At 37.9% G+C, this 23752-nt stretch overlaps 1 protein-coding gene across 49 annotated transcripts in view; it reads left to right on the top strand.

The window, feature by feature from the left end:
* Positions 1–23752, top strand: part of RIMS2 (regulating synaptic membrane exocytosis 2) — a 491423-nt gene that overhangs the window by 415168 nt on the left and 52503 nt on the right. For 37 of the 49 annotated variants that reach the window (XM_069779840.1, XM_069779846.1, XM_069779845.1 and 34 more), the window contains 2 exons: positions 73–330; positions 18894–19135. In XM_069779840.1, coding sequence (XP_069635941.1) covers positions 73–330; positions 18894–19135 — 500 coding nt within the window. The remainder of the gene's footprint in view (positions 1–72; positions 331–18893; positions 19136–23752) is intronic. The other 12 variants (XM_069779860.1, XM_069779874.1, XM_069779873.1 and 9 more) reach the window with 6 other exon arrangements.

Genomic DNA, 23752 nt, shown 5'->3' on the forward strand with positions numbered 1-23752 from the left:
CATGACCTTAACTTTAATTTATTCTTTTCTTTTTTCTTTTTGCATGTCTTTGTCAATTTTTGTTGACTTCAGAAGGACAAGGGATATAGAGGGAAAAAAAGAGGGAGGGCTGGAAGGGGATGAACAAAATGGAATATTTCCTGAGGAGGAAGAAAAAGAGGAGGAGGAGGAGGAGGAGGAGGAGGAAGAAAAAGCAAAGGAGCAAGAAATTAATGAAAAAGGGGAAGGGCAAGAGGTGACAGAGAACTGTGATAAGGAGGAAATCAAAGGATCAGGGCATGATGAAAAAACTCAAGAAGACCAAGCTGAGGAAGGGAAAGAGGATGACAGGTAAAATATACTTCTGTTTCTATAGACCTATTCTTCTTCCTCCTGTACCAGGACCCTACTTGTCATCCCTTTTTTTCCCTTTTGCTTAGCTTATTGTCTATATTCCCTGTAGCTTCTTTTGCTTTCAATCATGATGCTTTCATATTTAAGCAAGTTTCACTCTCAGCTTCAGTGAGCTTGTTCTGCATACCAAATGATGCAGCACACTAACTTGACTCATTATTATGCATGCAACTACAGCATATTATTTTTTAAATTGGTTTAGACTAGAGTTTGAGTTTGACTATAATAAACAATAGAAATTATAAGGTTCCTTATTATATTACCTGCTTGAATTATTATTTCAGGGAAAAATCTTTTGTTGAGTGATATCTCATCGATATCAAAACCATCTTTACTTCCATTTGTGACAGTACTAAAGAAGAGAATTTGGATTTTTTTTTTTTTTTTGTAATCTTCTTTGTGTAGGCTCATAAATGTGCATATTGATCGACAATCGACATGGATAAGCAGAGTCTTCCCTTTGTTTTTATTCCATGTGAATAGCTGTCATGGGTTGCTGTATTGTGGGGGGTCGTGTACATCTGCTGCTCTAATGTGTCCAGAAACATTTCAGCACAATTGGCTAAGGTTTTATGAAATAAGATTCTGGATTTATACATTTTACCACAATTACTTTGAACCATGACTTTTAATGTAAATGAGTGATATTTTGTATTGCAAAATCCATGTAATTTGCATTAAGAGAAATACAATATACCTTTTTTCTTCATTAGCAAAAAATGAGTTTGAGATTTGCTGAATATTCTTGAACCCCTTCTCACCTACACAAGAATGGCAGAAAATCTCAGAAAAAAATACTTTCTTTTAACCTGCTAATTCTGCACTATCCATAGATAACTTACACCTGTAAAACTGTGCTCATATGTATTAGGGAAAGCACAGAGCACTCTATGGCAATCCACTTTCTTCCTTTGCTATAAACTTACATGTGTACATGCCTGTACGTACACACACACGTGAACATGCACAAAGCAAAGGTGGTACAAAAAGAGTATCAAAATGCATAGTGTTCAGTCTGGGGTGATACGGACCAATATAGCCATGCGACTGCTTTTATACATTAAGTGCCATCATTCCTTCACTCGTGAATGCATTTTAGAATTCAGCAAAAGCAGTTGTTTAGAAACAGCTGTCTTTAAGACTGCCTTGGCTAAATGGTAGTGTGGGAAAGGATATTTCAAAGACCTTTTTCTCTCCCAGCTCCCACTAAGTGCCCAGTTTAATGGATCTGGAAGTCCTGCCTCTCAAAAAGCATGACCCTGTGTCTGCTTTCCAGCTTTTGCTCATGTTAGTCTTCAGACAAAACACTGTCCCTCACAAAAAGTCCTCTTTGAAAAACAAGTTCTTGTGCCTCATGCCAGCTTGTTCCTCTGCTTGTTAGCTGCTCTCTGCCTTCAGGAAGAAGCAGCAGAAGTCAGGAGTCCCTACTTAATAGACAAACAAGATATTATTAAGAGACTGCTGTGCAGTGACTTTTGTTCATGTTTTAGATTTTGGCTCCCAACATGGAAACCAGCCTCTAGTATTATTTGCTCACTTTGCCCATTTTGACCACTTTTAGTATGTAAGTTATGAATAAAAAGGAAAGTTTCTCTAAATCCACCTTCCTTTCCTGTTGCGGAGGATCCACAGGGGACATCACACACAGACCAATGTGATCAAGTGAAGTCCATTTACCACAACGTTTGACACAGTTATCTATCTTATGCACTTGTGCACGCGCCTTATACAATACTCTAATTGGTACAATACCCCGTTTCACGCGACACTATCTTATTCTCTATTGGCTGCGCAAGCTTCTTCACGAGGTGTCCAGCAGTTACTTATCTCATTCTTCAGGATCCAGGTGTTGTTTGTCAGGCTCTTATCTTCTTTTTTCCCAGCGTACAAGGACACAGCGTCCTTGTCTGCTCCAGCATTTTGTAAACTTATGCTTCGTTCCCACCTAACGGCTGGATTGCTCACATGCCTTCGCCCAGCCAAGAAATCCTCAACACTTTCCCAAGGTACAATAAGTGTTCATCTCTTTAGTATTGTGTGAACATTCTTCTAGGTAAGAAGCAAACTGAAAAGCACAGATTGATTCTGATATAGATATAGGTACAGCTATAGGTATATGTATATATTTATATACACACATAATTGTGTCTCAGTAACATACTGAAGTATCATGACCTGTGTATTCAGTGGACAAACCCAAAGGCAAAATCGATCCTAAGCATTGTTGTAAATTCAGTGCCTTCTGCTTGCTTGTTTGGCAATTAATAAGATACCTTATACCTGGAAATTTATAAGGTACTTGTAAGATAAGTTAACAACTTCAGCTTTCCAAAATATGTTTTCAGACATGCCACCAATATTAAACAATCACCAAAGCATCACTTAATAATTAAACATATCAATACGTATTTGAGAGGCCCAACAGAACCGAAGCAGCCAGTTCATCCATCACAGAACAGTAATAAATTATCATCTAGTTCTTGAGATCTTGGGCATCAAGAAAAGATATATTGCAGGTGGGAATTTTCAACATATATTTTTACTTCAGAGGTGCATCTGTAGTTGAACAGCAGTCACCTTTCCTCTGGGCAATCTGGAACACAGGGGCTGCTCTCAATCACTCCACCATCAAAAATTAGCTCATTAAGGATACATCATACCTCTTGATGTCACTGTGCTTATATACTTTATGAGTAATGGTAATAGTCACACTAAGGGCTTCAATCTACTGAGATCATAGGTGGGTTCAATGTAAATTAAATGACCGTGAAGACAGATATCCATCATGGATTCATCCCATGCCTATTTTAAAGAGTCCCTCAGCATAATAAACTGCATTAGCTTTTGGAGCACTGGAGCACAATAAATCAATAAATCTTTTTTGGCAGAAATAGCTGCAGCATCAGATTTTGCCTTCATTAAACTTTGTAAAACTAAACCTTGGCATATGGTTAACCTATAGGGAAAACATGATTGTGTTCTTTCTTGGCAATACATGTTAGTGAACAGAAAGCATGGATCAAGCTTCCCTGTTCTGTAATTTTTAAGGATTCCTTATGTACAGTTCCCTGACATTATTTCTTACTCCAGCTCCCTGATGATATCAGGGACAAAAAAAACACTCTTAGATCTAATGGGTGAGCACTCGTGATTTTTATTGCAGGAAATGTCTTTAAGATTGCTCTAAATCTTAACCTTCCTTAATATTTCTCTAAATATCAATCCTAAGCAATAATTCTGATAGTCAGGATAGTTTTGTTCTATCATATGAACACAGAGCAATTGTAATCACAGAGCAGGATTTCGCTATGCTACACGCTGTAGAAATATGGAAGAAAAATACAACCTCTGTTCCAAGCACACGGAGTCTAAATCATGAGATGACATATGAGTCCAGGGAGGGAAACACACAGAAGAATTAAGAAATGTTCCACATGACAGGAGATAGTTACAATACTGAGTTGAGGACATCTTGACAACAGAGAGTACTAAGGGGAGATTTGAAGAAAGAAAATAAGATAGCTTTGAGAATGTTTCTGGAGAGCTCTTTTCAAGCATTAGAGGCAATGAGGAAAAAACAGGAGGTGCTTACTAAAAATATATCAAGTGGATGATGGGGCAAGTCTGATGAACAGCAGGAGCTGATCTCTCAGTCCTGAATGTGAGAAGATAAATGCAATGAGGCACAACTGCTAAAATACTGGAAAATAAAGATGAATTATGTACAACTAGATAAAAGAGATTATAGCTTTTTACCGATGTATGGAGAAAGGTGACACAGCCAAATTAAAAGGCTATGAAACTTATCTTTCCTACTGTATCCTGGAAGGGATTATGGTAGGTAAATTGCCAAGGCCGGAGAAAAGCACTGCAGTAGCTGGTGTCTGAAATGGTGAGAGAGTAAGCAAAACAATTAGCTGTGTGAGTGGACAGAGAGGGTAGAGCTGTGAAATAGAAAGCATGCGCAAGTCACAAAAAAGTGGACCTAATATGAAGCCTGAATTAAAAGGCCTGCCCAAATAGCAGGTCTTAATGACACACATGATCCACATGGCTGGGAGAAAAAGCAGAAGAGAGGTCTTGGAGGGAATTACTAAGTTTAACAATACCGAGTTGAGATCAGTGATTCACGAGGAGGTGCCAAAGAAAGAGGTTTTAGTGTAGGCAGGAGGAAACAGGGGAGGCAAGAGGGAGTTTTTATTGCAGAGGGGATAATGTTTTGATGTCCTGTTGATGAAGGGATGATGTTTGAGGGACAGCAATAGAGGAGACAGTGCTACAGCCCTATGGGACCATCACAGTTAACTGGGTGGGCAGAAAATGAGAATCTACTAGAGCACATTTTGAATGAAAGGTTAGAGAGAGAAAAAAATTGAGAGGGGATGAACTGTGGCATTTAAGGGAAGTAACATATTAGAGCATGGTTAATTGTAGCAAAGCACAGAAGAAAACAGTGTACTTTTGAAAGCTTAAGAAATCATTAAAGACTTTGGCACGAGGAGTTTCAACTGAATGCAAAAAGGGAAAGATAGTTGTTCGGAAGGGGCTTGAAATGTAATTGGAAAACAAGAACTCAAGAGATTTACTTAAAACAATGTGTCCAATTAATTCAGAGATGAAAAGGAGAAAGGAGATGTGGCTGTAGTTGCAGAACTGATAAGAGCAAGTCTAGAGGTTCTACTTTACTTTCTAAAGGGATATACTAAAACATGTTTCTATGATTTGGGGAAAGAGCCAGTGATGACCAGGTAGCTAGAGGTAAGAATAAGGAAAGAGGCACGGGGGGAGAGGAGACCAGAAGATAGCATACGATCACTTAGGCAAATTAAACAGTTGATGAAGAGATCCAGTGAGAAATTTCTGCACCCATGACAGGGGCAAGGGGAGAGAAATGTATAAAGAGGAGAATGCAGAGACAGCACAGAAGAATCAGTCACGTGCTTTGCTATGTATTGGAAGAAATCAATGTCAGCCCATGTGAAGAAAAGAAGTGAATGCTAAAGGAGACTAGAAGAAATAGAGCTGATTAAGTAGGAAGATGACACAACCGAGGAAGGAGAATTTGTAGTAGAAAAAGTCAGCTCGATGTAATTTTGCAGAGGCACTTGAAGATATAAGAAACAGAGTGCAGGACGTAGTTTTAAGTAATGGATTTCTTCAGATACAAACCTTTTTCTCTTCCTGATGGTTCTTCATGCTCTCTGTGCCCCTTCCCTTATTGGGTATAAAGATTCATTTGAAATTCACTTTCTAGTTCTTTTTTGTGTCATTCAGTAAAAAAAAAATCTTTAAAGAATTTAATTTGTAGGCTTTAAAACTGATTCCTGATGAGTATTTGTTCCTTAGTTTTTCATTATATTGTAAACCTAGTATTTCAGTTTTTATGAGCTTTCCACTGTGATTGCAGCCATTATCAGTTAAATGCAGTGTTTTGCAAAGCTGTATGAAAAAGCATGTCAGTTCAGTCTGTGCAAGCTCCTTCACAGGGGTGAAAGCCAGTAACTTTTTTTGAAAATCTATATTCTAGTAAAAATATCAAAAACTGTGCAAAAGATAACAAGCATCAAGAAACTATTTTCAATGTGCATGTGCTGTTTGGTTTCTTAAAGCTATTTCAGAATGATTATAATGATTGCTCCAACTGCACTACTGGATGGAGGAAGTTAATTGTGCCCAACCTTTCTAGCCAAACAGGCCATATGTTTGTAAGGGAAAGCTGTAGCCCGAGACTCTTTCCCCAGTGTATGATAGGTCCTTTAGCAAAATTACAGGACAGGCAGTCTGTGTTCCCAATAGCTTTATCTATCTGTATATGTATAGACAGATGGATAAGGTTCACCCACTGTGATTTCTGCCATGGAGGGAGAGAGAACTTGGGTACAGATATGTCAATGTTCATGTAATTTTTCAGCAAAAACATGTCAGCATGCAGTTTCCTGCAGCTCTCAACCCAAGATGTTGGTGTAACAAATTTTTTAACATCACAACAAAGTGACCTTGCCATTCCTGGGATGAGGATGGCAGATTGCAGTACAATGTTCACCAGTTCTTTTCAGCTGCAAAATGTTTCATTATTCAGGCAGCTGGGGCAGTTATGACGGACTGAGTCCTTTAACAAAAAGCAGCAAATTTGTGTCCCTGTAACATATCTCTTCTGCATACTTCTGACTAGATAAGCAGAGAGCTGCTTATGTATTGCCAGTCTGTGACTCTGAAATCAAAGGACCTAAACCAAACTTTCTTTCAGTAAGATTTCATTAGTATTATTGGGCTGTGTAGAGTCTGTTAGCAGTTCATGGCAAATTCTTCTCCCATTTGAAGCATAGATTCAAAGCCACTACTTCTTGATGTAAGCTTTTTAACTTTACTATTCCACAGAGAGGCAAATCTTCAAAAGCTGTGAATTCATGTAGCTACTGGGTCTGTAGCAACACACAGAGTGAATAATTTGGCCATTTGTTTTTTTACACTTTCGTAGATGACATGCAGAGGAAAATTACCTGTGACTTCTGGAAAAATATTATGGAGAAGGATACAAAATATTGATGGTTCAGAAAGGAATTATATGAATTCATATCTTTGTTGTGAAATCTGTACTGAGAGTAGAATAAAAATCATTTAAGAAATCTAGCAAAGTCACCTGTTTCTAAGTTATTTGTCACCATCTATCAAACCCTTGGAGACGCATTTTTTCCTGTTACTTTGGAGTAAGTATAAAAGATGTATAGACTCCTTTACAGCTAGTAAACTCATTTTGATCCACTGGGAAATAATAAAGTAATGAATTTGGAAGTACACATTATTAACAGGTGAACGGTGAAAATACCTCATTTGAAACAGTCTGCAGCTTTGATATATGGTGCCCAGCAGGGAACTGAGACATTTTTTCTTTGACAGCAACACAATATCATTGAGACTGCTTCCCTCTCCATGAAATGCAGCCTGTGCTTTAACCTCTATTGAGTCAACTCTGACCTGTGATCCAGAAAGTACTGATGTGCTCCTGTTACTAAAGGTTATTTAAAAACAGTGCATCAGCACTTTAAAAAAAACCCAAACAAGACATGCAGATGGAAAGCCTTGTAGACGTGCAGTGAAGTAGGGATGAAGGGAAAAATTAAAATGAGGATTTGAAGCAAATATAAATGTTGAAAATAGTTCTAACACTTTTAAGTGTTTTAAAAAAGAGTAATTTTCTCAAGATATTTAAAACTAGATTGAATCATAAGTTCTTCAATAGACAGACTTTTTTATCTTTATTTGTACAGGAGTGAGCACAACAGGTCTGTGGACAACAATAGCAATAGCAACAACTAAAAGTGGGGTAGAAACTTATAAAAAGAAGGAATTGAATGTTGAAGCTTATCAGGCTTTTCTTTCTTTGATATTATGATTCCGTGGGTCTGTCTTAGTGCTGCATATTTTCAATATTTTTGCCTGAGTATTATTTTAATAGAAAAGTGAAGATTCTGTAAAATTAATAAGTTCATTTTCTGATTCCTCTAAATGTACTTCATTAAAAATAATTAATAAGCTTATCACTTAGCCTTCTAAGAAACAAAAATAAACTCCTTCTTGTACTTCATAAAAGTATTTCTAAAACATAGTTACTGGTTTTGTGCCAGTGCCTTTGAAACTCATTGCCAGACCCAGACCCATCTGGCAAGTATGATATTTTAACTAAGGGTCAGGGGCCCAGTGCTGTCTTACTATTGCATACTTAATACCTATGGTAAGATGATGCCCCAGTGGTTTGCCGTTGCCCGTCTATCTGATTTTAATGTTATTTGACCAAGCATCCGAACATTTTGGTTCAGTACTATCACTGTACCTGCATGGTGTTCATACTCATCTTAGTCTATAAAGTCCATAAGGTGCTACCTAAACAAGGTGGGAGATGGGTCATCAGGTGGCCCCTAGTAGGAAATAAGCCTATATATTTCCCTACAAGTACCACTGGGAGCCCAGCACTTCCCAGATCGTAGCGATAACAGGAGCATGATTCCTATGGAGGCCCAAGGTAAACAAGAGGAGCCTTTGCATCAAAGGTGCATGGTGTACAAAGTGTACATTGCCTCAGCAGGGAGTTCTGGTCATAGATGTGTCCTCCCCAGGTCAGAAGAACAAAATTTGCAGACTTGTGTTCAGAAAGATGTAAGCCACGTTTCCTCACATTTTCTTTTATGATGGTCTTAAGTTTTCTGTATGCTTTTCTAATTTCCCCCAGAGGCCCAAAGTGACTCAAAGTCATTTTGTCAAAGTGACAGAAGTCAGACAAGGCAAGATCATGATGTCCCAGATAATGTCTCTTTGGTTGAGGTAATTATGGCTTCAGATCTCTTGCTCATGTCCATTTAGCTCTCAGTCCCAGAAGATCAATTCAGAGAGATGCTATGGGTTTGTGAGATGTTAGCAGTGCCTATTCTGACCCTGATTTTTTTGAGTCCTCAAGCAACCTGAATTTACAAGGAATGAAGGAAACGTCAGAGTTGCTTTAATTCTTTAGAAGGCCGCTGCCACACGCATGCACATAAGCAGTACAACAAGCATGAGCATATCCACATTGCACAGTACTAATCAAAGCAATCCAGTCTTTCATGAGTGAAGTATACATGCAGCTATAGTGAAATCCATATTGACTACAGCAATTTATTTAAATAAAGCCTTTTCAGGACATCTGGCTCTTTCCTGTGTATTATGTTATTTTCCCCTTAATGTCATCTCAGTAGCGCATCCAGTTCCTGCATGTCTATCTTCCAGAGTTTTCTAGCTGTCAATGTGTTTTCTAAATAAGAAAATCTTCCTTATAGCTAGTTTCAGTTTAGCAAGTAAAGATGATAAATCGTGATTCCTCTTACCCTGAGGCAATAAATGATCACTTTTACCTCTATATATTTTTGAGCATTTCTGCCTTCAAGTCTGAAATTTTTCTCACTTTCCTGACTTGATTTTACATTATTTCTCTGGTGGTTTTAGGTTTTGACACATAGTGGATTTAAAGTCTGGTTTATCAATTCACTGCTTGCTTTTCATTTCATAGAGTCTTTTCAGGCCTTCAAGGAACAAATCTGGGCAGCACTAAGCAAGCTTGCAGTATAGCTTGTGTCTTAGCCATGTTAATATAGAAAACAGAATGGCCCCTCTCTTCCATCTCTGTTGGAAGACTGTAATTCAACAGTATGTTTGAATAACATTTAACTTTCAGATTAAGTACATGCAAGGTATATTTCTGTAAGAGACACCCTCAGTTAAATCAGGTTGCTCACTGTCAGTTTTAATTTGGCAAGCTTGTGGTTAATCTGCTTTTACAAATGCAGCTGCTTCTTTGCCAGGCTGGGTTAAAGAAGATGCTTTCTAAACTCAAAGATTTTGGATGTTATTCAAAACAGACTCTGTCTTTGTTTGGAATGTACTTACTGTATTGCCCAGCCTTCAGAGCTCATATGGACTGCGTGTATTTACAAATTAATATGACAGCTGACTAATGCAAGACTTTTGGACCTCAGCTAGGGTTTTTTGCTAGCCTTCTTTTGCATTCACACATAGGAAAAGGCTGGTTTACTTCACTGCATCAAAGGAAGGGATTTCTGCAAGGATTCACTACTGTTAGCAGAGTAATAAAGCTTTTCTGTAACTTTGTAAAGGAAAACTTGAAAGTTTATCAACAGTAGATGAATATGAATATGAATATAACAATTTTCATTACAACATTAAATTTAAAAGTTGCTATAAATTAAAAAATTGTTGTAAATTGTATTTTTATACAAAAAATGGCCAATTATTCTCTCAGAGACTGTGAGAACTTTTATCAAAAATCTCTGAATCTCTGTGAAGAATTCAACTGCTAGTGTTTGGAAACAGTTATCTGTTACAGTGTTTTTTCTGCACCATGCATTTGTTGTGACAATGTTTGGTAAGTAACCCAATGGCCTGACCCCAAACGATTTTGAAATTTGTTCCTATTTAAAAAAAACATGCTAGGCATGATATGGAAAAAGCTATACATCTTTTAATTTATAATAATAAAGCAGTGTGCAGAGCTTGATATCTAGCAGAGTGGGGAAGATGAGGTTCAAATCAACCTATGTGCTGTAACAGGTGAGGTATTTCTGATTTGTAATGAGAGACCTTTGAAACAGATACTTCATATAAAACTATTGTTACTTTTATTTTGAGATGTGCACACAAGTTTTCTTTGAAAAGCAATATACATAACAAAATACTTTATAATCATTGCTTTATTGTTTCTCACCAACTTTCCTGTTAAAATTTCAATAAAATAAACCTAATAATTAAGTCAGTCCAGTAGCTATTAGAGATTTATATCACAAATGAGTTAATAGGATAATTTTTGACCAAGTGAATCTCAGGAGACTAAGTCATTATAATTTCGAACCTGCAGACTCTCTCTTTGATGTGAATTGGCAGATGAGTACATGCATTGGCCGGAAGCATTGTTCCCATGGAAATGTTATTTCCTACATCATAGCTGTCCCCATAATGCTGTTTTTGTTAAATTTCTTCAGCAAATTAATGAAATGAGAGCCTCTCAAATTGAGTTAAGAGGTCTATTAAGAATGGCATTAAAATTCCTCTCCTGGTTGTAAAAAGCTGTAAACAAAGTCTTCAGTGGGTCTTCCAGTCTCACAAGAGACATGTATTAGAAACTATCTATTACAACAATTGAAAAATTGTTAAAATCCTTTCCCTAGAACATCACAGCACACAGCTGTACTCCACACTTGGCAAAGTGGATTTTTACTATTGCAGGTGCTTTATTTTCGTTAGGGATCATTACCAGAGAACTAAGCTAAATGACAAGGAAGTGGTAATATTGACTTTGCATTGGGAGAAAAAGAAACCTGCAAGATCCACCAAATGACTTAAGTGTAAATCTGATTCTCCAATACATACACTTTTGACAGAGCAGCAAGATCATGTGTTTTAATTTCCAATTCTGCTGTAAAGACAACTGCAAAAATACAAAAAAACCCCCTCAAAAATCCCACTAACAATATACAGTACGATGGATAGTATTGATATATTCTCCTTCACATTTAAAAATATTAGTAGTATTACAGATTAGAAAAATGCCTGTGCTTCATAATACTGGTTTTAGTAAAGTGTATTTGTTAGTAAATGAAAAAAAAAAAATCAAGATTTTCATAATAGTTTTAGTCTATCAGTCTTACTTAGAAACAGATAGAATAGCAATTTTATTTCTTCTTTGTAGAATAAGTGATGTTCTTTGTAATTTGTTAGTGATTACGGAGTCACTGGGTGTAAGGATTCTGTACTGCTCCCTGTGCTACTTTCTGCCACAGCCTGTTACGCTTCAGGGCCAGGGCCTGATTTAAAAGTCGGTTTTATATAGCTTTAGCAGTACTTTACTCCTGCAGAACTCCTGCTGATGTGATGTCAACTTACCAGGTTAGTGAAGGGGGAAGAGGAAGCTTTTCTACATCTACCAACACAAAACATCTGTCTTGCCGGTATGTTAGTGAGGAAGATGATGGAAGGAAGAGCAGGGAGAAGAGACAGGAGAAACTGCTGGGTAGCAGTTATGGGTTATGGGAAATGACTCTTCAGTTCAGTGAGTCACTAGCTAAGCTATAGGTCTGGGGTTCCTGGCACTGGGACTTATTTTGAGCTGGCAGATGGATTGTGATATTATTTAACAAATGAGATACAGGGAAAGAGAGGTATTCACCTTACAAGAGTCTAATTATAATTTTGACAAGTCAAGGAAAGAAGAATGAGATGGTGGCGGAGGATGTCTGAAAGGATATGATCTGTGTTTTTTGAGTGACCGTGGTGTTCTAGGATTTGGGTTTGACCCTGTTTGTCGTTTGTATTTCTTGTCTATGGAGAAAGACTAAGTCAGTGTATTTTCCTAGCTTAGCCTTTCTCATTGCTGCCAGTTGGATTGCTTAATGTACAGAAAGAATGGGCAGTACTGCCCCGCACGACAGCATAGGATGCCTGCAAAAATCTTAATGAGGTTCTTTAACCTGCGGGACTTCATAATTGCTTTTTATAGCCGTAACAGCTTTCAGGGGAGTCATTCTCTTCAGTTGCTCCAACCCCATTCTGGTTGGTTTGCCACATATTGTAAATCTCAAAAGGCAACGATAAAGCATAAGGACTCCCAGGTGTCAGTGGGTTTTTTTAGTTTGTGTTTTGTTTTGTTTTTCTGGCCTAAACAAAAGGTTCCTGAGGAAATTTGGCACTTACCATGCTAATCAGCCAGTTGCTATAAGAAGTTCCTGTTTCTGTAGGCAAGAATCTGACCAACTAGTGAGATGCTTTCCAACTCTGCAACTGATTCAAAAGCTGCAGCCAAAGACTGCAGGTTTTTAACTATGGCAACAGGATGAGACTTTCCATTTGGTACATATGAAAAATGAGGATTCGGCGTGTCTGCCACTGCTTCATGGAAAATATAAAAGCAGCCAACAATATTATCAATCTAAAATTAGTATTTTCTTGTAAGATTATGAAATATTTTTAAAGCAGTAATAAGTCAGAAATTGGGAGAGGTTGGATGAAGTTTCTGATGTGTTTTTTTTACTTCTTCACATTCAAAAATGTCGATTAAACCAAGTTTTTATCTGGAACCTGTTTATCTAGGATCTGAAGCATTTGCCCACAGTGCAGTCCATCTTACCTGGTACAAGAGTTACCAGCTATACTGTCGTTTATAAAGTGGCTTCAATCAGTTTCTCTGCCTTGAGGGCAGGATCCTTTTGTACTATGAAATCTTCCCTCTCCTAACCCAAACCTCACAAACAGTTGCTTTCCTTCTTGGTCAGACACCAAGGAAATGATATGTCTAAAGCCGGAGATGTCAAGACTAAAGCAAAGATCTTCTTATGAGACCTGCTTCTCTCCCTCCCTACTATGAAGATTTCCTTAGGTGCTTTATGGTGTTCCCTTCTGGCTATGCATCAAATCCAGAAGGGATCGTTTCCCAGGTAGCCAGTCCTAGGATTTTGGGAGAGTTTCTCTGCCAATGTTTTCTAATCTTTCTGTAATTCAGCACAGATATTGACAAACTGGGGAGAAAAACGAGGTAGTTTCTGATTATCTGCTATAGTAGGAGTCTGGAAAACCTTGACAGCAACTTTGATTCCAGAGAATAATTGCACTCCCTGTTTTGAAAACAAGTGGGGCTCTGCAAAGAAATCTTGTAGATTAATGCCTTTAAGAAATCCGGAAATATGACATTGCATTTTCCAGAAGGCTATGTATGAATAGCAGGTTTGTACTTGCTTACTGTTTTTCTTTAAAAGCACTCAGAGAAAGCTTATGGGCTAGAACTGGCCTGTTGAATATCAGAATTTGAAAGCAATCTGAGATTTGTAGTATCATCAAGGAATTTAAGGCTATGTCTATACCAGTAAGCTAGACAGGGCTGGGACATAGTCTTGATCATCCATATCATTTAAACAGTTTGTGTCCTCCTTGGCATAGCTTTGTGCTGGACACACTGATAAGGTGCCCCTGATTCAGCCCAGGCACAATTCAGGAGATAGCATGGGTTGGGATCTGTTTCCTCTAGGCAGCATGCCTGAGAAAACCCTGTTTTGGGAAGAATGTAAGCTAGCTGTCCATATGCAAGCTGTCAAGGTCAGAGAACAGGCCTGAGCCATTTTATTAACTACTGTACGTATGGCACATGGGTCTTCAGTGACAATAAGGACCATATTAAATTTCCTGCCATAGGTGTCTGTCAGTCTGACTCCCCTCAGTTGGCCAGTATGGTATATTTTTAAGAATACTATCTGGTGCTTAGAGTTGCCATACTCCACCATTGGCTTTAAAGTACATATGTATACAGATGCCTTGCTCTAATTTCTTTTCTAATGTCTTATTTTTCTCATTTGTTTTGAAGAACTTTCTGCTTTAGCTTTGGGAACATATTCCTCTAAAATTTATCCATAGTGTAGGTGGCCACAAACAGTTAAGAAAATGTACTGTAAAGTACATAGGAAGCTGACATGCCCAGCTTGATCCTGACTATCTGGAATAATTATCACTTGGGAAAATATAAATATGCTTAATACCCGTTTTGAGTTTGCTTTAAGTAGACTGTTTTAATCGATGATCAGATTTCAGAGTTTGTTTTACACTCAGCTTATTAGTCATTTAACTTGCTTAAGTATTCCCTCTGCTTGTTTGTGAAGAGATTACAGAGGAATACTGTATGTTAGGAAGGCTGTATAAAGATACTTCTCCTGACTGAAAAAAACTAGAAAAGGCAGTGATTGAAGTTGAAGGTAAAGTAGAGAAATTTTTCCTTTTTCTCTGGAAAATGGAAGCATCTGACTAGAGTTTCTAGCCTACTTACACAGACAGAGACCTGTCTGCAGTTCTCTTGAGGAAGTTTCCTGAATTTCAGGGTAATGCAGGAAGGAACGTTCCTGTGTGAGCTTTGCCCATCACCTTGCTCTTGTTGACTAGTTGGTCGCAATAAGCCAAAGCCAGTGCCCTGGCTGTCACCTTCACTCTACTCTGCTGTAGGCTGTGGGCTGCCATGCAGCTGGGGTTGTGTGATGATTTTTTTCTTGGTTTGATTCTAATAAAGGGTGATTATTATGCCATTATGCACATGTGATTGGGACGAGCATAGTTAATTCTTTTATCTAATTTGGTGGCTTTTTTCCCCTCATCTGGCTGCATATTCTTTTTGCAGAGGATATTTTTAAGATGAATAGCTTATAAGGCACCTTGAGAACCCTGGTTTTAGTACATATCTATTCCTTAACTCATATAATCTCATAAATTACTTTTATTTCATGTCAGTTTTAAAATATTGTTGTACATATTTAACTGGATGTGTGTGTGTATGATTATGTTTGTGTATATGTACATGTAAAGAAAACTTCATGTATAAGTAATTTCTGTTTCCTGTTAAGATAATAGGTTGTAGGATTTACTCTCTTAATTTACTCTCTCCATCTTATATTTCTCTTACCTCAGAAAGGAGCTAATTCTGACATACAACACCCTATTTTTCTGGGAATAATCTATTTCTGGCACTATCAGAAGACAGTCTGGGTAGACAGATAGCTTCACTGGCGAGGATACCAAGCATCTACCAAGAATAATTAGTGAGTTAGGGTTTGGATGGCCAGAAAGGGTTCAGAGTGCTGATGAAGCACTTGGCTTGCTCATGACCACTGCAGATTTACTGTGAGGTACTATAAGCCACTCAGAACTCTCCTGGTACTTATTTCTCAAAGCTTTTTTTGGTGAGAGAAGAATTGAGAAAAAACAAAGCTGTGATGGCTTTCTCCAGGAGCTGTTTGCTAGTTGGGAGCATAGCAAAGATGTCTTGTCTGCTACTTTTACAGAGGGAAAAAAAACCAACAGCAAACCTTTAATTAAAGCAAATGTTTTTAGAACTCTACTGGAAAAAAACAAAAAAGGTTTTGTGAATGAACTTTCAATATTAGCCATTTGTAATAGTATGTGGTATGTCCACACAAATCTAGATCTAAGTCCCCTTTTCTTTACTTGAATTATCTTTCCTACATTTCTCAGTTGGTCAAAAGAACGTGGTTGAATGAAGTCTACCTCATTGTTGGCAGGTGTACACAGCAAAGCTTCATTTTATGCTACAGAAGCCTTTAGACAGCAGCCAAGGAGCAAATTTTTCTAATGCATAGTGCGTTAACTGCCTAGTGAAATTATAGCAACTTTGTTTGCATGCCAAGCTTTTTAAGCACATAGATTTCTTTAATAAGGGTAATTATTGTAATCCATTGCACTTAAATAGAATTATACATCTTGGGAAATGACACATGAAGCACCTCAAAGGCACATTAGACTCAGAAAATGGGAACTTTCTCCTCAGTGTAAGTTTTATGAGAAAATAGAATATTTCTGTTTTCACTGCTATGACTTAAGACCTTTCCTAAATGTTAATATCACTTATAAAGCAATGCCATAAGTATTATTTCCTATTAGTAAATATGACAGGAACCCACTGATTTTCTGGATATCATTCTTGAAAAATGGATCATTGGAATAGGTTGTTCTGCAAGCAGTAAAAATGTTACTGCCCCTATCAGTCTGTGCTGTGTGAATGATGTCCCACATGAAAGAGATTCAGTAATGACTCATACTACAGTCTTTCCTCAAAAGGGCATTCATAAGATCTCTCTCCAGGGATCTGTTTTCAAAACAATTTTAGAAACTAAATAGCTCTAGTTTTCTACTCCTGTGTCAGATTTGAACTGATTTTTTAAACCATTGAAAAGAGAGAGACTGGACAGACAACACAGTCACTTTAATCATATTTCCTTAGAAAACCTGGGTTTAAAACAGCATTACTGGATAAGGGGCTCTAATTTTCTGATTCCCAGAAAGAATTTTGCATAAGATAAAGTTGAAGATACTAGCTCTTCCCAACACTGTTCTTCTTAGATCTCTCTAGTATTTCTTATATGCAAGACAGTGTTGAAACTGAGAACTAGTTTCTGTGGCATCTCCTTTCTGTAAATTAATCCCTAAAGGTGTTTGAAAGAAATTATGGCATGTGATGTTATCATCTGACACGTAAGTTATCGTAGTGCTAAAAAGCCCAAGAAATACAGATCCACTTTTTTTTTTCCTTCCCTGCCTTCCTCTTTTCGCACATCCTTTCCCACTCTTTGCTTAGTGTTAAATGTACCAATATAAGTCAGTGTGTACTAACATATAACAACAAAGGGAGTTAAAAAAGAACAAGAAAAAAAATTTCAGGTTATCTCTTTTGTTATTTTCTGTCCCGGCAAGGCCACTACCGCGCTCTCTCAGCATTGTTTTGTGCCTCTCCATCTCTTGATCCAAACTCTCATTCATATTGTTCCTTATAGCTTCCTTCAGAAAAACACACCCAATATTTTTTTGACTTAATGGCAGAGGTCCACTTCTATGAAATAGCTCTTATGTTTTCCTCTGTGTTGTGGCTTAACTCCAAGTGTTTTCTGCCTTCATGCACATGCAGCTGTCACCTAAAGAGCAAAGCACGTTATGGGTACCTCTCAAATATCTTAAATAGTTTGAGCATTGTTCCAAACCTGATGCTTCATCCTATTTCCGCTTGAGTGAGTGGGAAGGGACCCAGTGATCCCTTTGCTTTTGAGGGCACTGCATTAACTCCATAGATAAGTTTTCTGTGAGAGAACATGTATTATAAAGCCTTCACAAAGAAGCAATTCAACCTTCCTTTTTTGAAATAGATTCGGGCCATTATAGGTAAGGGGAAAGGAGTGTGGCCATACCCACTAAAATTTACTCTAGAGCCATTTGCTGAGCGGTAAAGCTCTAAGAATAGCCTTGTCATGTTTTTGAAAATCTGTTTAAAAAGCAAAAATATTCTTTGTTAGTCTATATACTGGTGATTTAACACGAAAATAATTTCCCCTGGTTTCCAGAAATATTGCACTGTTTTGTGATTGTGTAACACTGTATCTAGTGGGGACTTTTTAGTGAGGTGCACTGTACTGAACAGAATAATAAAGATCTAAGATCTGTGCAAGAACTACACTGAAATAGAAATAGTCTCTATGTATTCTCAGGCCCACATGTGCTCCAGAGTTTCCAGGTCTGGATGTTTGTCCAGATACCTATCAGTTAGATGTCAGGGCAAGATTTGGATAGGTACTGCTGTCATCAGTGTAGATTGTCATTTCTGTGCAAAGGAAAGGTCCCTTAGCCTGGACCACTGGGACATCAGGTCCCCCTGGGGGAGGTTGTGAAATGCTGCAGCAGATAATTTAGACGCAGCCATGGAGAGCATGCAGAAACAGTCTATAAATAAGTACAAAAGGTATATTAGAATTAAAATCCATTTATCAGTAGTGATGATCTAATTCACACAGCAGCCAAGTGTTGTATGAAATACATATATCATATACGTATTTGTTGCTGAAGAGGGAGAAAAAAAACTATGGCTGTTCATTACTATGGAATTTCATCAAAATCATAGGATGACTGAGCTAAACCAGATTACTGAAAACATCCTTGAAATGTCTGGATGTTTAGAAACCAAAGTTAGGCTTCAGACTGATATCCTTTCATTCCACTCAGTAATGAATCAAGTATCTGTTTCCTGGAGGAATATAGATTATTTGTGTGTATGTATGTGAGAAGAGGGCCAGAAAACTGATTGCAGAACTTAAATTTCCCTAGCAAAAAGTGTATATATGGTATACTGATGTATTAATTCTTTTATATGCTTTTGCTGGTAATGTATTTTAAGACAATCAATAAATAAAAGCTTATTATTTGAAACAAAATTTTGATGAGTCAAGTATGTTCACAGGAGATCAAACAGGAAGCTAGAATTAAAATTGCTCCTTTTTACCTCTCAAAAACCAAACCCTACCTGTGTGAATTAGCTGCTTTTACCCTCTAGTCTCCCAAAACCTTCCATCTGAAACCTGTCCTTTTCTGTCTTCCCCTTTTTACTCTTCTTTGTCTGCGCTGTTTATCCATCCACTGGCTGACAGTGTCTTTACATCCAAAATGCAAAGCAGACAGATGGGCGCCTCAGGAAAGAACATGACTAAGAGCACCAGCATCAGCGGGGACATGTACACACTGGAGAAGAACGATGGCAGCCAGTCGGACACAGCGGTGGGCACTGTTGGCGGTGGTGGCAAAAAGAGACGCTCCAGCATCGGGGCAAAGATGGTCGCCATCGTGGGTCTCTCGCGGAAAAGCCGTAGCACGTCACAACTCAGCCAAACTGGTAGGAACTGGATTTTTTTCCCCCTCTCAAATTATCATTTAAATGTACATAATATGTATGTATTATGGTTTAACCATTTGGATATCCTGTTGAAGTTGCCTAATCAACAATATTCTACGGAATGAAGAAAAAGGTCAAACATCTTTTTTCTTTGGACATTTACTAAACTATTTTTTTTAGCAAAGTCCTTTTCAGGTTGGACTGAGGCTTTTATTTTCTGCTTGCTGGAACCTGCTCAATTCACTAATTCCTTGCTTCTCAGGAGCCAACATGAGCTTGCTGCACTTCTGTTTGGGGGAAATCCTTACTGCAAGTTTGTGAAGGTTGCTGAAATGATGCAAAATTCCTTTGCTTTTGTCACAGATAGTGTTTGCATATTTCAATGTGTTGGGTTTTTTCACATTTGAACATGCAGCCTTATTTTGAAACAAAACAATTTTCCTGAACAAAATTATATGTTATATTTTATTACTTTAGTACAACTGTTTTATTGCTTTTTAATTAATTTCTTTTCAGCCTACAAGCTTATTCACCATCAGTATAAATTTTCCTCATTTCTGTTTCCCAGTTAAAATTTGATACTAATATTTTCTACCTAGGAAAAATGGAGAGTTGTACTTCTTTGATGCCTAAAGCATTTAAAATCTTACGTGCTTTTTTTTCTATTCCTCCTATTTCAGGGAAAATCCATATAATGCACTCTGAAAAGCTCTCATTGTCAATTAAGGAAGCTGTATAGGATGAATGTATTTTACATGGAAAAAGACTACTTATATTTAAATGATATATATGTATAAAAAGTGCTTAAGCAATTTATAGTTATGCACATATATATTTATATATTTCAAGGTGTATACATAAGATATATTGTATGTTCAGTATTTAGTGAAACTGTTGTAACATTGTCATGTGGTTCAGCGTAAGTTTATAGTGTTCATCTGTGTGTGGTCCCGTCTGAAGGTCTCCATTGTGCTAACCACCATTCAAACATTGATAAGAGATTTTTCAGTCCTCTGGAAGGTTTGCAGTTTATAACGTGAAACCAAAGTGATAAGAGTTTTAATGTACAAGTAAAGGGAGCAAAACAATGATTTGCAGTGTCAGAAATCGTGATAAATTTTGTAAGTGAACTTTTGGGGACTTAAAGTACCTGGAAAGAGTAGACGTTAAAAAGGGGAAAGTAAGGGTAAGCAAGAGGGGTAACAGTGCAGAAGAAGGAGGAGCAGAGAAAGAAAGCAGGGAGCTTGAGCGTGTGTCTTACTGAATGCGATATGAGACAAGACAATGAAGAAGAGGGGAAAGAACGTATATAGTGAAAGCTCTGAATATCATGCAGACACTGATGTAGACACATCAGTAGGCAAGTCTTTGCAGCAGTCTCCTGTTTTACCAACTCACTTGCAGGTTATGGAAATGGCAGTTTCATATATGTTTCTATTTTCTCTGAGTTCAAATGAACGCGAGGCAGAAGATGAAGTCATGTTTGTACGGATCTGGGAAGTGTCTGGTTGGGCAAGAAAAAAACTGGGCCACTTGTTCACCTAGAAATCTAAATTTTACTCGTGTGATAGTACACAGGTATGTAACTGTACTGATGTATTTGGATATCAAGTCAAATACAATGCACTACATTACTAGTTCTGATCGAATCTGGTCTCTCTTACCAGAAGAGATATTAAAGGAAGGATGTCAGCTCTTTGTATGCTGTTGAAGTATGTCTCATCACTAGAGAGAATCTGTATTGTGTGCCTTGCCTAGATTTGATTTAAATACCATGCTGTCTCAGTTATTTGGGACTTTTAATCTGAAGTTTTCTCTCTGTGACATCCAATCAGTTTCCCAACAGCTGATTAGCTGCTCAAGCCAGGGACAAACGTGAAATGTGACTCTCAAAAGTACTCAAGGTCTTTTGGCCCATTGAGGGTGAACGGGGTGTTCTGAAAAGCTCTTGAAACAGGAGCTGTATTTCAGCGTTGTTAGAAGCGCAGCAGAAAGCAAGGGAGCCTGCACGGCGCTGGCCGGCAGCCCTTCTCCCTCGGCCACTCCCCAGGAGAGGTCCGTGCTTGGGGCTGGCCTGTGCCTGGCCCCAACAGGAGCAGCCAGCGCACCTCCCGCTGCCGCCTTCTCACAGAGCCCCTCGTGTTTCGGTTGCCTGCGGGGTGTTTCGTGCAGCTCTCGCCGCACACCAGCTCCTGCTGCCCGGTTCGACAGCGCTCCTTCCACATCGGGCTGCTCCTAACAGGACGCGCTTGTGCGTCTTTTCAATAGTTGGGCCTTGCGGTAGGCAAGCCTGTGGGCACGTGGCAGGCCCTGGGTGAAGGACGTGTATGGTGCCGTGTCTCCTGTGATAGCAAAGCGATGGCCTGTTGGGTGGGCGAGGGTGAGGTCACATCACGAAGAAGTGTCTTGCATGTCTTAAGCATCCGTCGGCATATCTTAAAGAAAATATTATACGTGAACGCCAGAGGTTTAAAACTTGCACTTAATGTACTCAATGAATTTATAAACCTCCCTGGTTTGCCATCTCATCAAGTTCCTGTTTTCAGATGGTAAGTGCCTGCACAAGGAACGGTGTATCGGTACAAGCATTGATGCCGGGATCAAAACCCTAGTGTGCTATAGACGTCCTGTAAGTACAGTTTTCTGGAACTGAGAGGCAGGGGATACTCAGGTGGCAAGGCCTCGGTACTGCATGGAAACTGCTCGAAGTATAAAGGGTCCTTAGGTAGTTTCTGAAGAAATTATGTCACTCAATTGATCAGCTAAGTATCTCCTTACATACCAGGCTTGAAAAAGCGTACCGATATCATGAGTTAACAATAACACTTCTGTAGAAAGTTGTGATCATATTTATAGCAACTAGACTTTTATAAACTGTGTGGTCATATGGAAGTCAGTGAAGAAATGCCTATCGGTATCTCTGAAACTTTTTTCAAGTGTTTTGTACAGCATAATTGTATTTTAGTGGTTTTCTTCATTCATATTTTATAACTAAATCTATGCCAGAAGTTTTTTTGAAAGTAGGTCATCATAATTGCTTTCAGGACTGTGAATCAGGCTTACAATAAATGCCTTAAAAGGTCTGGTTTTACTGCCTTTTCAGATTAATTTTCTGTTATTTCTTGTCATTTGGCATAGTATTAAGAAATTGACACTCAAAATACATACAACAACGTATTTTTTATTCTGACTTGTAATTCTTTTAGCATATTCAGGTAGGAACAGTTATTTGGGTTTTTTTGTGGGTAAAAGGTATGTTGATTTGTTGTTATAGGTGGGAATAAAAGGAGTAATTGTAGTAGTAGTAGTAGTAGTAATAATAATAAATAATAATAATAAAATTTATTACCTAGCAAAGGTATTTTGATTTCATTCAACTATGGCTACTGTATATTCTGTGTTGGAAGGCCTCCAGAGAGAACTGAATATATCTTAAATATGACAAAAACCTGAATAAGCAATGCTCTTTTCTCCTCAGACATATACATGCCTAGAAAATTGCTAATCCAGTAACTCTGTTGACCAAGCCCATCAAGGGTAATTTATGAGAGTAAAATAATAATTCAAGAAGTTGAAAAGGTCTGACCTCATTAACGTAGGCACTAGGAACTGATCTTTTCAGTTTATCATAGCAAGAGAATCCAAGTGTGTTCTCATATCCATTACATGAAAAGATCTTAAGTGGTGCTCTGTGGATCACTATTGTTATGGGAAAAGAAAGAGCAGAAAAAATGCCAGTGTTAAGACCATGGGAATACAGAAAACATGAATAAAAATAGATGAGACTCATTCTCTGGCTTCCATTTGGGCTTAAAGGAGAGTTGCAATTTATTTTTTAAATGTTCATACTCCTTTTAACAATGTGTATCACTGCTGTGATATTTCTTTCCTATTACTTGATTTAATGAAAATTTTAAGTGTGAGAATATACAGGATCAATATTTTGTGAACTGATTTGATTTATTTCAAAGCAACTTAAGAAAAAAAAAAAAAGAGCATGGAAATCGCTGCAATTTCTTTAACCTTGAAATCAAGATAATGGTTGGATGACACAAAAGTAGTTTTACTTAAGGTAACTTTTACTTAAGAAAAGACATTAGTAAAAGACAAGATACTATGGAGTAGAGCGGCAAGTTAAATCAGAACTGATTTTAGTTCTGGTTCCTGTACCTTTTCAGTGTTACAAAAAATAGCTAAAGGAATACTCCCTACACTTGAGTCAAGCAATCATTCCTAGAAGCTAACATTTGGTGGGTTAAAAAGAGTTTATGTTGTAACCTTCAGGTCCTGATTCCACAGGCATTCTTCCCAGTGGAAAAACTGGCTCTCTTTACAGAGGAAAATAAAATACAAAATGCAAATCCCAAGCAGCATCTTAATACTGTTTGCTTAGCTATTCATATCTGGAATGCAATCCTTTTCCTGATGGACAGCCCTGAGGGAGCTGGTGATCAAGCTTCCATACAGGTGCAGACCTGTAACTCTCAGTTATATTTAGATCTCCCCTTCAACTTACACGCACTGTCTTTGCCGTCTGGATACCTGGGCGTCTTGACTTCCCTTATTTAGCTGACATTTCGCCTTTAGCTGACAAAATATTTTGTCTTTCTTTAGTTA

Source organism: Haliaeetus albicilla, chromosome 3 (genome assembly GCF_947461875.1).
Source record: "Haliaeetus albicilla chromosome 3, bHalAlb1.1, whole genome shotgun sequence".
Classification (NCBI taxonomy): Eukaryota; Metazoa; Chordata; class Aves; order Accipitriformes; family Accipitridae; genus Haliaeetus; species Haliaeetus albicilla.